Source organism: Musa acuminata, chromosome BXJ1-10 (genome assembly GCF_036884655.1).
Source record: "Musa acuminata AAA Group cultivar baxijiao chromosome BXJ1-10, Cavendish_Baxijiao_AAA, whole genome shotgun sequence".
Lineage (NCBI taxonomy): Eukaryota > Viridiplantae > Streptophyta > Magnoliopsida > Zingiberales > Musaceae > Musa > Musa acuminata.
Window position 1 is genome coordinate 35,188,048 of NC_088336.1, and position 17,829 is coordinate 35,205,876.

General features: G+C 37.5%; 1 protein-coding gene across 6 annotated transcripts; it reads right to left on the minus strand.

The window, feature by feature from the left end:
- Positions 1-1,499: 1,499 nt before the first annotated feature.
- On the minus strand, positions 1,500-17,172 carry LOC135594721 (trans-Golgi network-localized SYP41-interacting protein 1-like). Of its 6 annotated transcripts, none has more exons than XR_010480211.1 (11): positions 17,032-17,172; positions 16,699-16,922; positions 16,266-16,610; positions 10,262-16,132; positions 7,990-8,857; positions 7,309-7,859; positions 6,029-6,161; positions 5,838-5,919; positions 5,642-5,755; positions 2,859-3,127; positions 1,500-1,887 (listed from the first exon to the last, which is right to left on the minus strand). XR_010480211.1 is itself a non-coding variant. In XM_065085191.1 (10 exons), the coding sequence occupies exons 2-9, from the start codon at positions 16,744-16,746 to the stop codon at positions 5,656-5,658; spliced, it is 7,998 nt and encodes a 2,665-aa protein (XP_064941263.1). In that variant the 5' UTR covers positions 16,747-16,922; positions 17,032-17,172; the 3' UTR covers positions 1,500-1,887; positions 5,642-5,655. The 6 variants fall into 6 exon arrangements, 4 of the variants coding, with proteins under 4 accessions (XP_064941263.1, XP_064941264.1, XP_064941266.1 ...); XR_010480212.1 differs by having other exon boundaries at positions 2,832-3,127; XM_065085191.1 differs by lacking the exon at positions 2,859-3,127.
- Positions 17,173-17,829: the final 657 nt, after the last annotated feature.

Genomic DNA, 17,829 nt, shown 5'->3' on the forward strand with positions numbered 1-17,829 from the left:
TTGGAACAACAAAAGGGTCATCGATGCAGATGTCGAGTGACATTTTCATCGCTTAACAACTTCATCGACTCCAATGTAGATGTAGAGTAATGAATGGGCCACTCATTATGTCAGTGTCGACGTAGTTGTCGAGCAACAAATTAGCCACTCACTATGTCCACGTCAACACAGTTGCGCATCGCTCTACATTTGTATCGATGCCAATGTAGATGTCAAGCGGCCCTTTCGTCGCTTAGCAACTACGTCGATGCTGATGCAATGAGCGATTCTTTCATCACTCAACAATTGCATCGACATCAACGTAGTGAGTGATCGTTTCGTCGCTCTGCATTTGCTTCTACATTAGCACCGACGTAGATACAGAACAACGAAAGCGTCGCTCGACAATTACGTTCGGTGTCAACGCAAATGCAGCTCATTTACAATAGGCTACCGTGGCCACCATCGACGCCGCCATCTACCACCACCAATGTCGTCCGTCACGACCACCAACTGGAACATTGAAATTAATTTTTTACTCATTGTTTTCATTGATAAAACCGACGATATTAGAATAAATAGACTTAGATGTTTCACTTTCGATGATGATTTTAATATAAATTTTTGTAATCTAAGAATCGGGATGCTAAAGAAATGTAACCACGGGATAGTATATAATTAGTCCACAAAAGCAAAACAATATCCCAAATCGGTAATGAATTGAATTATATGTAAATATCTGCATGTGAACCGATACGCAGATTGTCTACGTTTTGGATTCGATCGAACTAATAAAAAACAATTTCACTGGTTTATGGCTCACTCAGAAGCCCTCTTCCTCGTACACGCACTCCACAAGTCGATATTGTCATTTATTGCCCGTTATTGATCACTGACTTTAGCTACAATTCCTCTGCTTCCTTTCTCTTCACCTTCAACATTTTCCCTCTTCATCCATCGCCTTCTTGCCTTCATTTTCCTCCTTCCTCCTTCCTCCTCTTCATCCATCACCTCCTATGTTTGGCTTTCTTCTTTTCCCCTTCCTCTTCCTCGTTCTCTTCTTCCTCTCTTCTATTCCTCCACCGTCATATGTTATTACCTTGAGCAGCATCATGTTTCTGCAACTATTATTATTGCCCAAGCAGAAGGTTACCGATTTGCAGGAAATAAAAAAGGGTCCCTGAGAGCTTCAACTGAACCACTTGGAAATAATTGAGCTGATTCAAATCCATCTGTTCCGGCTTTTTGCCAAACTCAAAAACTTGATGATACAAGACATGATGCAAGAACGAACGAAACTCCACTTTTATCATCAGATATAATAAGCGAGAAGAATGAATCAGAATCTCAAAAGGACGCACATCTTGAAAATGCAGTAACATGATTATATTTCAATACCAATCACAAGATTTTTTTCTTCTTTCAAAAAATTAGTATCCTTGTTCACCGATATTGAAATCTATATACTTGCGCTGCATGATTATATTTATAGTTAACAGAAAGAAATAAACAATAAAGAATGACAGTAACATATTTATATTTCAATACCAATCACAAGATTTTTCCTTCTTCACAAAATTAGTATACTTGTCCACCGATATTGAAATCCATATACTTGCGCTGCATGATTATATTTATAGTTAACAGAAAGAAATAAACAAAAAAGAATGCCAGTGATGTACAAAGAATGCTGAGGTTTGCGATAGCACTTCTTGAGTTGGGGACGTTCCACGCTTATTGTATTCAGCCTAAGCAAAAGCTGGAGAAGAGACCACAGCTGACTGCATGGCTAAAATGATCGGTATGGTGACCCAAGTGTCTGATGTGTAATAAAAGAATCACATCGCACAGGTAATGTCGGTGCATCGGAGGACAAATGATTTGCCATGCAAGTATAATCCAAGGTATCTGTGCATCAAGATAAGATATCACCATAGATCACAATATGAGAGTACATGTCAGGTTATAATAAGGAAATAGAAATCAAGGAAATTTTGCATATATTATGCATATACCAGAACTCCATCATTATGCATTTGACAATCAAAACTTTCTACTATGTATTTCTCCCGAGAAGCTACATCCTATGTCATGTTAAATTTATGGTCCTAGTTCAGGAGAATTCAAGCCCACCAAACTCGATTATGCCACTAGGTAAACAAATAAAATCAATATTATGCATGTTTTCCTTCTAAGAACCTCCTATCAAACAAGAACTCACTAGTGTCATCTTACGTAGCCAGTGTATCCAATCAATTTTGCCAGCATAAACCTAAGGTGGATTGGCGTACAAATTAAACAAGGATTAATGGTGCTCCAATAACCTTGCTCAGCCTGCCCCTACGACGTAGGAAAAATCTCTTTAAGAAAGTGAAGGGAGTAGAAGATGGACAGGTCGATACTGTCCTCTAGGGCCAGCTCTTCTGCATCCAGCGCAAATCAAACCTCAAAGTGGAACAGGACATTAAGGAGGTTTGCTCTGCCAACGAAGCATGACAAACTAGTCGATATGATAAGTTCCTAGGTAAGATTCCCCCTCTTGATCTCCTCAAATCACTTCGTCCGAAGATTTGGCATTTGCCTGCTGGATGTGATATGGCTGGAGGCTTTTTCTGCTTCAAGTTTCACTATGCGGAGGAGGTGAATCACATTCTCTTAGGTGGTCCATGGTTCCTTAGAGGCCAACCCCTAACCCTTATCCCTGGAAACCCTGCTTTCCTCTTCTTGAGAAAATCGATTCTGTTCCCACCTGGCTTCAACTCCTAGGGACTTCCCTTGGAGTTCCTACAACGTAACTTCCTCTCTTAAATTGCTTATTAGATAGGGCAATTCCTCAAAGTTGATCAAGTTACCTTATCTTGCATTAAGGGAAAGTTCACCTGGATCTCGGATCTGTGTTCTTCTGAATCTCTCCCAACTTGTGCCTCAAGGAATTTGGATTCAAGTTGCTCGCACCCAGTTCTTCCAACCATTGTGTTTGTACTAACGGGGCTGCCACCTAGTTCTCAAGTATCAACAATCAGGTTCTGTGTTCGTCTGGATCTGTGTTCTTCTGAATCTCTCCCAACCTGTGCCTCAAGGAACTTGGATCCAAGTTGGTAACACAGTTCTTCCAAACCATTGCATTTTGCCTTGACGGGGCCACCACCTGGTTCTCAGGTATCAACAGTCAGGTTGTTGATGCCCCAATAACATCGTCATACCGTACAAGTTATTAGGTTGGCTAGTAGGTTGTCAGGATGAGTCATAACAATCAATATCAAACTAAGGCTACATCAAGATGCTAAAGCAATGTCATGAAGCTGTAATTGTGGTATGATGCATGTCCCACATTGGCACATTTTATGTAAAAATGATTCTAGGCTACAATCAAATTGGTACATGAATGAAGATGATATTGTGGTATCATGCATGTCCCACATGTTGCATAGAAAAATTGATTCTAGGCCACATTCAGATTAATATATCTTGACCATATAGGTATGTGTCAATCTGCATATGTTGATCTTAGTTATCACGATAAAAAAAATAGTTATCACGATTGATCAGCTGCTAGGTCATGATCTACAGACAGATCAACCAAAACCATTGCTCAAAATTGCTAAAATCCATGTTACTAACCATAGGCACATTTCAACCCACTATTATCTTCTGACATGGACAATTGGAGAATCACGTGACAGATATAATAGACAAAATTATCTAATGACTATCTATCACAACATATTGCATAAACATATAACACAATTCTCACTCCCTAACTTATCACTACCACAAAAATATTCCATGAATTAACTTTCCCAAACATCCACATATTTATGGTTATCTTCGTGATTATATGGTTACTACAAGAGATGAGCAATAAACTTACAAGTGTTCTATTTCCTTCATTTGTCTACGCTAAGTCATTTTGAGCATAGTTAGACATCAAGATTGTCTAGGGATAATTCAATTAGGATGAAAACATTGATCAAATCATATCAACAAGACCAGAGTGATGGAGAATAATTAAAAAACAGAACTTTTAAAATATCATTAAAAATGAAAAATAAAAATAAAACATGAGGAAGTAAAAATATGTTGTAAAAGACTGTTATTCGTGTATTCTAAGATATCTTTTCAAATAAAACAAATGAAATCCGAATATAAAAATACAAAAGATCCCATAAAAAGTAAACAAAATTATAGTTAATGATTAAATATCATCCATAAGATCCAACAAATAAGAAAACAATAAGCCCAAATGTGATTTTAGTGATTCTCTAACCACCATGCATGTGAAGCTTAGGGTAATGCCTAATAATTAAAGAAAGAAAAGATCTGGAATCATCTATGAATCATACTCTTCATTCTCTCTGGTAGCATCTTTAGTTCCTTAAGAGGTGGACTGTTTTGTTATCTTTCCTTTTCTCTTCTTGCACCCTTTCCTCCCTATCCTATATGTCAATGGATGGTAGATATTGCATCAATAGTAATAGTTGACAAATGTAATGAGTACAACAAAAGGAAAACATAAGTAATGTTCATCCTTTGTTTCATAGCCATATATTATTTTTTATATCTTCACTATCTCAAATTCTCTCTGATCCTTCCTCTCCTACACCTTCCCACTTCTCTTTCTCACTTTTGAGATTGTGAGATCAGCTAAGCTTGGCCAAAATTAGCCAACTTTTACCGAGTTTGATGAATTCTATATGTTTTCTCATTGATTTTAACTTATAATCAAGAAATCAACTTAATTTTTCTTGTTGATCTTTCAATGCTGGAAAATTTCCTTCTCAGTCTCCCATGAGAAATGAGATATCTCTTTTCTCCAGGTTAGTCTGTGTTGATATTGTCCTTTATAGGATTGGAAACAGCAGGTTTGCAAACAAATTAGTCAAAGTTAGGATAATAGTCAAATTACAGCATTCAATTTAATTTGGTTTAGAAATGCCATTCAAGCCAATCAAGACTTAAAATTGTATGAGCATATATTACGTATGATATAGGATATAATCTATACTAGTAAGTATTATAGGTAATCCTGTTTGATAATAATTTACATGTATATGATATTAACAATAATTCATGCTTATAAATGCAATATATATATATATATAAATGGTAATTACATATACATAATATCTTAGAACAATATAGTTTTGTAACAACAACAAAAAAGAATCAAATTGCATGCATCCTAAGCAACCTTGTTGAGCTGGATTCCGCTGAATCCAATTGGACCAACCCACTGATGATGATTTAGGCATGGGCCCCAGTTCATATGGGATGAACAGATGCACCATAATGAAGCTGGCCTGACTTGTAAAATGGCAACCCCCAAAAATCTAAAAATATGTTCTGTAATGATTCTTATATATAAGAATGTTAAATTTCTTACATTTTTAACACAAATGAACTTACAGCAATTTTTAATCAATTGGCTGCACAGAAATATGGAATAAAAGTATAAGGGTTATAATGTTATATTGCCCTGTTTAAGATTAAAGTGGATTATTGACTTCTCAAAATCACAAAGACACTTAAAAGCTAAATAACTCATTACACTGACAACGTTCTAATATAACATGCACATTCATCAAGGGTATATGTAACAGACATTGTCGTGATCCTATGATTAAACAAAAGAAGGGTGGAAGAGAAGAGATTCATCACTTACATGTGAGATTTACATCAAATGAGACTAGCAAGTAATGCGTGCAATGCAACCCAATACATTAATACCCCAAGGCGTAATGTAGGCTGTCTCATTAGCAGCCGCTCCCCTGATACCCTGGTAATTCGATAAGAATATTTATTTAGGGGACAGAACGAAGGTGAGATTTAGCATATATGTTGTAAAAGTTATGCCTTACCACATCCCATCAATCTTGTCAGTTATAGGCCTTGAAACTCTCGGGATGATGCGTGACATCGTCAGTGATTTGAAGCCATGAGCTTTAACAAGCAAAATAATGGAACCATTTAAGAGCTAAAATACATTAATAATAAAAAAATAAGCAACTGGATCTTAGAACATGTAAACAGAAGAAAAAAAAAAACTCACCTTTATCATCATCCTCATCGTCTATAACATGGTCATCTTTTTCTGTGTCTATGGCGATAGCGATTTGGTCGGTATTAAATTTGCGTCCGCTGCGCATATGTGTAACAATACCCGCTGATGCTGATTCATTTTTCTGTATCAAGAAAGAACGCATGAAATAGCCTGAAAATTTCTATTGGACATCGCAAGAATACAAGAGGCAGGTGCATATCAAAGCTGAAATCATGTTAACTATCAAATAACTACATGGTTCAGTTGGTTATGAATCTGTAACTTCTTAGCAAAGACTTAAGGTCCTTTAGCAGCTTTTTTATACTGACATCAGTCTTTTGAACCAAATGAAGCTTCATAGGGGCTCTAGAGTTCTATAACCTCGTCCAAGTAACTAAGGAAACCTTTAGTTGTTTGTAAAGCTAGATATGATTAAAGACAACAGGCAGAATGCTATTATAGATATGATACTTAAAGCAAAAGACTATTTAACTTATATACACAAAATAAATAATTCAGACAAAAGAATGCAAAAGTGAGATTCAAAGAGTACGTGAAAATTTAATCATAACAGCATAGGAGGAAAACTGGAAAATGCATGCATAAGCAGTCTATATTATTCACAGAAGTGACAAGTTTAACAAGCAAAACTTTTTTTCAATGGGATGACTATGATCTAGGTAATTCTCAAAAGTTGATAAGAGGCTGTAGATTGTTTATACAAGAAAAACATTTTCATTATGAGAAATATTTGTGAAATAAATCCAAAACTTCTCCTGATGTTTGAATCTTTTTACCCAGAACCAGCATTCAGGTTATTGTTTTAGGTAGGTCAAGTCAAAATGGTAATTTAAAATAGTGTAGACGTCTTGTACAAAAAGTAAACCCCTTGGTGGAGTACTTTGCAAGGGATTCACCAGTCTTTTGGAGACTTCTACTGTGTTTTCTGGTAATCTATCATGGGTTTACTTTTTCTCATTATAGCTGCATGATCTCTTAAGATATAAATTATCCAAGACTGTCTATAAAAGAAAATACTACTCTGCAATGTTATATAGTGAAGATATTACGAAGACACCAATCTTTCAAGATTGCCTGAAAAATATGACAGATGTTAAGTAAAGCGTAGAAGTGTGAATTTACCATGCTCACAGGAGGCAAATTAACATGCAATGGAATCTTTTGTAGTATAACCAACAGAAATGGCTGGTGAATTTTCCAGAAACATAATTATAATTTAGAAACCAGGAGTTGGGATACAGTGAGAGATGCAGAATATAGAGGTTTACCATCTGTTCAACTTCTGAAGGCCCTGGCAAGGTCCTACAGGTTTGTTGACTAACTTTCATGCGCAAATCATCTAATTCAGCCATAAAAGATGCTATTGACTTGTCCAATATATCAGTGTACAACCTAATCTGGCTGTCTTCACCATTCATGTGAAGATTGGACGGTCCGAAACGAGAAATCGTCATATCAAACCACTTTAGCAACTCATGAACTTCAGATGAATGCTTTTTGTTAATCTCTTGTGATGCCAGAAGTTCATTGGTACACCTAGTTACCTCCTGACGCAAGAATGAAACCTCTGATTCTTGACTTTGCAATTGTGACTGAAGGTTTTCCACCTCAGCGACAAGGCTTTCTGACAAATTATACAACTCATCAAACTTGGTGACAGTTGTTGAGAGCTTTGCTAGAGTCTTCTCATGAGAAGCTTCAAGATTCTCCAAGGTAAGACTCTTTTCTTCTACCATGTTTTTGAGCTCCTTGTTCCTGTTTTCCAGGTCTTCCACTTGTGCCTCTTCTTCATCAAGTGCTTCCATGAGTGCTTCAATTTCTGAGATAAACAAAAAAAGTTTAGCTGAAAGAATTTCACTTATCATAGTTTAAACCACCTAACACAATCATACCACCAAAATTGAAGAAACAAATGCAGTAACAGCATATGAACTGCATTTCAAACTCACCTTGATCTTTCACAGTTAAAGAATCATTTAAGGAATGAATCCTTTCATGTAGTCCATTTATTGAAGCCTCCAAATCTTTTAGCTCAGCTACTCTTGACTCTAATAATCTGTTATCATTCTCCATTGATTCAACCTGCTTCTCTAAACTACAAATTGTAGTTTTTGCAGAATCAAGTTCTGTCAAGGATCTCTTTGCAACTGCTTCAGCATTCCTTATCTGAGATACAAGCTCTTCAGCAATTCTACTTGTATGAACATCCCTTTCCCCAAGTTCTCTTTGTAATTCCGAGATCATAGCTTTCAGTTCTGTTGTTTCATCATTTCTAGTGCCCTTAACAATCAAGAATAACTTGTCAACCAATGATCTGATACAGTCATCTGTGAGAATTTGGTGATTTCCTATATCTTGTCTGCCAATTTCACTTGGTGATTGCCTAGATCTTGTCACAGATTGCCCTATAAGGGCTAGATTATTCTCAGCTATTTGGGAATTTCCATTCTCAATATCAGTGATCAAATCGCTACATGCTTGGTAGAGTAAGGATAAATTTTTATTTATCACACAAATTTCATTCTCTTTGCCCCTAATTGACAACTCAAGTTCAGCAATGGCCCTTTCTAAAGAATCAGATTCCTCCTTTTGTGAAGAGAACTTCCTTTCAACAGCCTCCATGATTTTCAACAGATGACTTGCTTGTTGGTCAAATGAAAAGAAGTGTTTGTGAATTTTTCTCTTCAAGTCATTACACTCGCTTACACATTCAAGCACATATTGAATGGAAAAACCAATATTTTCAGCTACCGACTGTTCCTCAGACAGCTCATACAACTGAAGTTCTGAAACAGGATGATGGGAATTTAAATTTTCCTGAAATAGACATTCAACTGATTAAACATGAGCTGCAAAAAGATGACTAACTGAAGAGACAGCTATTTACGACCCTAAAGGAGACAAATGTAACATAAGTGTGGACCTGAGCAATGAAAATAAATAAGTGAAATTTTGTAAGTCAAAAAATTATCATGGTACCCTAATAATAATGAGGGAAATGCTTCTAATGGTAACAATAAGCTCCACATTTAAGCGCACAGAGAAGCACAAAAAGAAACATGTAGGTCTAAGTCTTTCTTGTGGGTCTCTACAAAGATTATTGTTCTTATTGTTGTAATATAATAATATTTGTCATCCTCAATGTTATGCAGATCATATAACAGAAAGATCTGGCGGAGAAAAATAAAAAAACAGACACCCGCTCAGAGATTTACCAAGATTACAGAAAAAAACACCTAAGAACCATTATTAGATGCTTCAATGTCAAATTTAAATAATCAAGTTACAGAAGCCTTTTTGTTAAATCATTTTTTATGAGAAAGAAAAAAGAACAAAAATATTGTGCTAGCACAATGAAATACACCCACTCAAATTTAACTGTCAATCACAAAGTGAACGAATCACAGACATATCTATACCTAATTGCACTGGAAGTGTCCAACAATATCTATAGCAAGTCCTTAGTACTTAACTATATGTGACTGGCATTATGCATTCTGTTAAAACAATATATCAGTATGCCAGATACGTGTGTACCAAATTCTAAGTGTATGATCCTCCAAACAAGAAGATTCATGAATAAAAAATTGTAAATTATTGTCAGTATCAGTTACTATGTTCTTTATTCCGACAAAGTCACTATTGATTGAATACAGATTTATCAACATAACATGGAAATCACAGATTATCAAGCTGAAGTGAAGCAAACAACTATGAAATAACAAATCCATAGTATACAACCATAGTTCGCCATACTGAGGCATACCGCTCGGTACGTACCATATCAACAGCTGATCGGTAAACCAGTAAGAACCGGTAAGACGAACCATGTATACAACAGTAGAAAGATAACCGAGTAGCCCATCATCTACTTCAAGTACAATGAAACTATCTATGAGAAACTATAGCAGCTTAGTCAACATTCTAATTGCACTTTGATGACAATAAAAAGGAAATCAAACCACCTCCTATTCAGGTATGCAAGGAAAATTAAATTTCCATCAATTGTCTTACTGGATATCTTTGATGGCATACAATTATGCAAATAAGATGACACACAATTACTTTAGCAAGATAGATGACCCACAATTACTTTAGCAAGAAAGATGACAAACAATTACTTTAGCAAGATATATGACACAATTAATTTAGCAAGATAGATACAACCGAAAACAACAAATAAAGAAGTAGCATTTAGATCATATTTAACATGTAGGTCACCTCATGAAACGGACAATCAGATGGAAGATCAGTCACGATTTCGCAGTTTAATTGTTTCTCAATAGATTCCACAAAGGTCCCGATATAGCTTAAGAGGTCAGCATGCCTTGTAAAAGTATTAATAAGAAGATCAGAAAATTCAAAGCAGACTTTCTTTATCTGACCAATGCCAGAATTTAACTCAACCAGATTGTCAATTTGCTGCTTCCTTTCCTCAGAATGCAGCAAATCATTTTCCTCAAGATGACGGAGCGCAACAGCTCTTGCAGATTCAGCATCATCTTTCTGTCTAGAGGCCTGTAAAAGTGCAGCTTCTGCCCTCCCAAGTTCCTCCTGAAGGATATCAGCCCTCTCTTGGACTTCATTCAACTCAGCTAGAAGCAGTTCAGCTGCTCGTTTAGATTTCTTTGCTTCTTGTTCTGCGGAAACTAAGGATGAATGCAACTTGATATTTATTTTCCTTATTTCTTCCAACTTCTGAAGAGGATCAGTGTTATTAATTTCAGTGCCAACATCTATACCATCTAAAGCCCTTAACAATCTACTGAGTGTCTGGTTACTAATTTTCAAGTTCTGTTCAGCCTCTGCCAATTGATTCACTAATATTTTTTTCTCAGATTCAAATGCTTCTACTCGCTGATTATTCTCAGATTTTAAATGTGCTATCATAGTATTCATCTCCTCGATTTCTTGTTTCAGGCCATCTCTCTGCTGCACTAGTCCCTTCCCTTTTCTAACAGCGATGTTTAGCTTCTCTCTAGTGGAAGAAGACTTCTCCTCCTCCTGAGTAAGCTGCTCCTGCAAAGCATTCTTTTCTTTGTGCATCATATCTAACTGCAATAATAAGGACTTGTTCTTTTCCATCTCAGCAGTCATCTCTTCCTGCAATAATTTCTGTTGTCTACTTAGTGCCTCTATTTCCAACATCAAAGAATGGTACCTATCAATGGCTTCATCCCTTTCATTTTTCACCAAATCCACATGAGAACTAGCCTTATCAAGTTCTACTCTCATATTGATTAATTCCTGCTCTTTATCATGTAGAACATCTCCTGTTACACTGTCACCAATGGCCAAAGTGCTTTTATTAGAAGCAAGCTCCTCAGCATCTTTGGGCAAAACTTTCTCTGATGTGAGGTTTGTATATTCATCTACAAGCTTACTCACTAATTCTTCCAAGTGCTTGATTGCATTACCATCAGAGAGAGCTACAGACATATCAGATTCATAAAATGCATTACGAACCAGATTGATCAGTCCCCAAATCTCTTTCTCCATATCACACCCTTGAATCTTCTCAGCCAACTTTTTCTGCAGGAAATCTATTTCTCGTTGAAAATTATCTCTGTCAATATCATGTTGTACAACTTTCTCGGAAAGTCCAAGATATTCGAAATTTAGTTTATTCAAACTCTCAGAAAGAAAATCTTTTTCAGATTTAATAGCTACAACCTCTGCACTGACTTCAGATAACTTCTTGTATGACTCTTCTAAGTCCACAACAAGCATATCAGAAGAAGCCTCAAGGTTCTTGATTTTCATTTGCAATGCATCTCTTTCATCCTGGGTCTCAGAAAGTGTTTTTCCTAACCACTCAATCTTATCTTCTGGCTCCAATATACTCAATTGTGGGGGCACATCAATTTTATCCAGCATCTCTTCCCATTTCTGGACAAGGCTATTTCTCTCAACTAAGGACTGTTCTAGCATATCATTGTGCTCAGCCAAACCATAAAACTTTCTTTCAAGCTGCTCATATTTGCTTTTCAACTCATCAAATTCCAGATTTGAAATTGCCTGAGAATCATCCCTCCAAGAATCCATGACCACAAAACCTGCATCAGAATGTGATCCCCCAATAGAACTTTTTTTATCCCAATCATTCATTGTAAAAGAAGAATTTCCAGCAACCATTTTGGACAGCAATTCAATTTTCTCTACTACATCTTTAGAATGGAAATATTCAGGAAGATCCAAATCTTCCAAGACTTCTTCAATCCTCTGAAGAACAGAGTCCTTAAGAAGAAAAGAATCTCGCAAAGCAGTTGCAGAATTCCGAATATAAGAAAGCTCAGATTCTAGAGCTTCTATTCGGTCCACTTCTGAATAAGACTTGAGCTTGGCCTCAGCTTCTTGAAGCATTGCTTCTTTGGACTGCAATTCATGAAGACACTTTTCAAGCTCGCTTGACTTTTCCGCTAGAGAATGCTTGAGACTATCTCTCTGGACAATTAATCCTTTACCTTTTGCAACAGCAATACTAAGCTTCTCTCTGACAGAAGAAAGCCTCTGCTCTGATTGCTCTAACTCACGTGCTTTCAAATGTAATTCTGAGCGAGATGCTTCAAGAGCTTCCTTCATCGTACCTATATACTCCTTGAAAAATTGAAGGTCAATTTCATGTTTAATGTCTGACACACACAATGAGTCCAACTGAGCCTGCAGTTCCATCACTCTAGGTATAAAGTCAACCTTAAGCAACATCGGCAAAGGTAATGACAAATTATCATATGAAATTTCAGGAAATATATTAACTTCTAATAAACATTTCTTTGACAATTTAAGTTGTTCAATTGTCCCTTCATGTTCCTGAATATGAGATCCAACTAATGCCTCTAGCTGCATTAAGGAACTAAATGAGTCATTGTTCATACTGTCAGACATCTGAGTGACTTTGGCACTTTCAGCCAACTTGGGAGCGCAAAGATCAAATTTTGATCCACAACAATCCAACTTACTAGCCAAATCAAGACATTTTTTGTTAGATTCCTCAAACTCTTCATCTTTCTTCATCAAAATTGCCTCAAGTCCATTTTTGGCATGTTGTAGGTCCTCCAACTTTTTTGCCAAAGCATCAGAATACTTGTTCAGATCTTGGATCTCTTCGTTTTTGGTCAACAACACTGACTCTAGCTCATTATTTTTAGATATGAAGAGAAGCCGCTCGTCCAACAACTTCCTCAGATGCATAATAAGCATTTCATAGCGTTCAGGTAAAAGTTGCAAAATTTCATCAGCTTTCATACCCGCATCTATTGTCCCAATGCTTTTATGTGATTCATACAGATGTTCCCAAAGGCTCACATACATTTTATGCATTTGACTGGCAGAGAACTCATTCCTTTCTAGGACAGTACTTAATAGTTTGTTTTGTTCATTATATGAATCATGGAGAGTGTTGTATTTCAAATTGGCGGCATCTAGTTTCTCATGCAGGTTGACAAATGATTTAGTGGCAGCATCAACTGAAGCCATGACATGTGAGCCAACATCACAGTTATCAGAGATCTGAGATGCAGTATATTTATTTAATTTTTCAATGGCCCCAAGAATAGCATCCATAATCGAGTCCCTTTCTTGATTTGAGATAAAAAAATTTTCATTCATTTCATTTTGCAACAGCTCCACTTGGCTATAAATTTTCATTGACTGATCATGAACATCTTGCTGTATTTCGTCAAACTGATTTTGCAAGTCTTCTATTCTGCATGAGTTCTTGGACATGTTGCCTACAAGCTCATCAATTTTTGCCTGAATACTATCACTTTTCTGCTTTAGAGATTGAGAATCCATCTGAAAGGATTTTGATATTGTTCTTCTATTCCATTCCTTACCCATATGTACTTCAGCTTTTCCAATCTCCAATTCTATCTGCTCAATTGTACCTCTAAGACTGGATGTTTGTTCCTTAGTTAGTGCATATGAATCATCTGACAGCCCTCCCCTGGACACATGCACTTCCTCTGATGCAATTTCAGTATTTTCTTTTGATTCAAAGGCCTTTATAAGTTTTGATACTCCAGATGCTCCAGCTCTCCCATCTGACCTGCTCGACAACACTGAATACAAGTGCAGCCCTTCAATTGAGTTTTCAAGATTCTGCAGTATATCTTTGGCATGCTGTACATGCCCCTTCAGAACACCCAAGATGGAAAAACTATCAGATTGCTCATTATCAACCTTGCGAAGCAAAGGACTTTGACCATGACATGACACTCCTGAAGTCCCCTTTGTACTTTGCAAATCTTCAGCTACATCATGAGGAGCTACTCGTTCAGCATGATAATCATTTTCTTGAAACTCAGCTTCTTTAAAGAGAAGAGCTGACCCGAAATGCTCAGCCTCCACCTCTTTTAGCTTTGCTATGTGGAGAGATAAACTGCTTGACAGATACAGGTTATCCTCTGCAAGTTGCTCAAAGTATGACCCTGTTTCTTTTATAATGCACTCAAGTTGGTTTTGTTTATCAAGGGCAGTACATAGCCTCTCATTTTGTTCCAACAAATCAGAAGCGAGGTTTGCATTCTGACTGGCTAGAAACTCCTTTTCCTCTTCAATTTTCTTCCTTAAATCTGTTTCCAACGTGAGGCTTGTAATTAAGTTCACGTTTTCTTTCTGTGCTGTTTCAAGAGAACACCTACAAGCAGATAACTCAGAAGACAATTGAACCAATTCTTGTTGGGACACTTTGAGGTTGCTCTGCAACTCCAAAAAATTGTTATTAAGTAATTCAAGTTCTTCATTCTTAGAAAGTAATCTGATCTCGAGTTCCTCCTTTACAGCATGCATAGCTCCGAGCTCATACCTGCACTGTGCAAGCTCCTCATTGACAACTATGTTGTTTCTGTGAGTTTCTTGAAGAAAACCCTGGAGTTTGGAATGTTCTACAGAAGAACGCTTGCAGATCTCATGATTCAACTCAGTTTGCTCATCGAGCTGAAACTGAAGAAAATCCCTTGCAACACTTGTTAAGTAAAGATACCTTGTAAACTTGTCCAATTCATCCGCAACACCATCATGAACAACTCTGTTTAGCATATAGCATTCCACTGATGAGGAAACTGGGACTGTTGATCCTGACATGGGATAATAGTCCTCTTCCTTAAGCTCTTCGGCCATCTCCTGAGGTGACGAAGAAATTTCTTCTGGAAGCTCCCCACTTGACCTGCACTGAACCTGTACCACCTCTTCAAGGGCAGTTTGATGTAAGCGTTTTTCTTCAACAGTAGTTCTTAGGCTTTCTCCATCAACCATAGCTGAAATTTCTTCCTTTTCTTGGGCATAGTCAGTCTCCAGAAAATAAGGAATCTCCACATTTTCTCTAAGGGAAACAGTGTTGTCAGATGTAAGCTGGCTTGAAGAAGGATTTTCAGAGTATTCTTCTATTTGAATACTCTCATCAGAAGTACCAGTGTTGGAGGAAGCCATCTCCAAATTTTGGTTGGCTGAAATATCCTTATCATTAGTAACTAGGTATGGAACTTCTGATTTCTCTCCAGGTGAAGTGCTCCAGTTGGGAACAACATGGTGTCTAGGTGTCAGTCCCTCTGCTGAAGTGTTTTTAATGGAAGTGTCTTGGTATGGCAATGACATTTCTGAACTATCTTCAAGGGAAATAATCCTGTCTGATGACACTTGAGGTGCCATTTCATCATGTTCATGGTAAAAATTGGTACCCAACTCTTGAGAATCTTCAGCTAGAATAGGAAAACCATATGCTTCAGGAGCCCTCTCCACTTCAAGATTTTTAGAGGCGATAACATCTGTCTGGAACTCAATTTTCTCCATCTCATGATCCTCTTTCCCACTCTCAATCCCCAAGACCATTATCCCAGAGTTCTCAGCTGAATAGACAGGATCTCCTTGAACCTTATTTCTTTCACCTGGTAGATAAGGCAATCCAACCACATCTTGAGCTGCTTCAAGTCCTGAACCGGGATCAGCCATGGTGGCTCCTTGTTTTTCCCTATCGGTATCCAGAGCAACCAAAAGAACATTTCCACCAGTCTCATGTGTTTCACCATCGATGACCAAGATCCCAACATCTGAGCTCTCATCATCATGTTGTTTCAAACCAGGAGGTCTCACTTCCTGCATAGCACCTAACAAGTAAGAGATGAGAATTGAATTATACATCAAACCCCACAACTCCTCCATCCAATTCACCCCTTTTATAGACTGAAAGACAAACATGATTACTTAGCCATAAACTGAAGTTCCCTACCTCATGAACTATCTCAAAAGCTGATGATGAGCCTTCACCGACAACAGGAAGCTCAATCGGCGCTTGTTCAGCATCTCCCCCTTCATCCTGAGATCCTTGGTCAACCACTTGTGCAGAATCCACACCACGCAAATCCACATGATGGACAGCAGATGACGGATCTAATAAGTCCATCTCCGATACATCAGAATCAATAGCCGAAGTCAAAGTGCCAGGATCAGGCTCCGAGATCTTCTTCGTTCGTTCACCAGGATCAACATCCTTCTCCAGCTTAATGCCATTGCTCGAGGATTGGCCATCCTTGCCTCCGCCCTTCTGATCCTTCTTCTGCCTAAATTGTCGAAGCTGATACTCCAAAAAAAATCTCACAAACTCAAAACCTCCAACGACACAATACCAATCAACAACGACGAAGCAAAAAGGGAAAAGAAACCTTTTTACGACCGGCGGCGAGGAGATCAGATCTCTTGCTTTTATCCATGGGATCCGTCAGAAGCAACTGCAATCCGAGCGGCGGTGTGGAGATCAACAGAGCCCCGGGTGCATCAGCATTCGCCCCACCGATACCGCGAGATCTGACGGACAAGTCCGCCCAGCGCGAAGCCCTAGCGCTATCGGATCGCTCCAGTTAAGGGGGGCGAATCGAAACCCTAGGATCTTCCAAACAAACAGATAAAGTTGGAGATCGAAGTCGACAGCAAGTGGATAACCAAGACACGATTTGCGAGTGCGTAAATCATGGGTTTTTGGAGGAACTTTTACGCACCTTCTTCGTGTCTCCGTCATATGGTGTTCTTCTTCATCTTCTGCTCGATGGAGACGGGAGGCGTCGGTTTGAGTTGGGGAGGTCGGGAGTCGTGCTCGGAGATTGAGATTTAAAGGATTCCGAGTCGGTATCGGGTTTCGCCCGTTTTCTTTCAATCCGGTACTAAAACGGTTCGGCGCAAACGTTCTCTCTCTTTCAAAGATCCCAACTGCGTGCCACGTGCATGTCACGTGATAAAGAGACAACGTATGTATCTTATTTTATATTTTATTTATGTATTCATATGTACGTATAAATCGTGAATTACATATTTAAATGGTTTAGGATTATTTATATTATGCAGATCAAAATGTTAGGCAGCTAAAATGAAGTTATGATGCTGAAATTAGCATGGACAAAAGAATAGTTTCAATTAGGGTAAAGTGATAAAGAAAGGAAACTCAATCGATGTACCGATAGAACAAAATAAGTAAATTAGAATTATCGAGGTGAGAGTATATAGAGAGAGAAAATCTAAAATAACTTATGATAAGAAGATACTTGATGGGGTTTTTAGTCGGATCAATATTATGGAAGAATTGTTGGGATTTATAGTTGTTGGATTCATACACGTATAATATATTTACCTCAAATATCGACATATTTAACGTATGTACACGTACACATACGATTTTATTATTCTTCTTCTTATTGTGTTTTGTAAACTATAAATTAAAAACAGCTATGAATGGATGATCAATTTATTTATTTTTTGTTTGGGCAATGATAGTTGTATAATATTTTTCAATCGACAGATTT

Coding starts and splice junctions, on each gene's coding strand:
- LOC135594721 (XM_065085191.1), bottom strand. CDS start 16,746: ATGGATAAAAGCAAGAGATCTGATCTCCTCGCCGCCGGTCGTAAAAAG. Junction 16,133..16,265: donor CTTTTGAGATAGTTCATGAG/GTAGGGAACTTC, acceptor GGTGCTATGCAG/GAAGTGAGACCTCCTGGTTT. Junction 5,920..6,028: donor CGATGAGGATGATGATAAAG/GTGAGTTTTTTT, acceptor TGCTTGTTAAAG/CTCATGGCTTCAAATCACTG.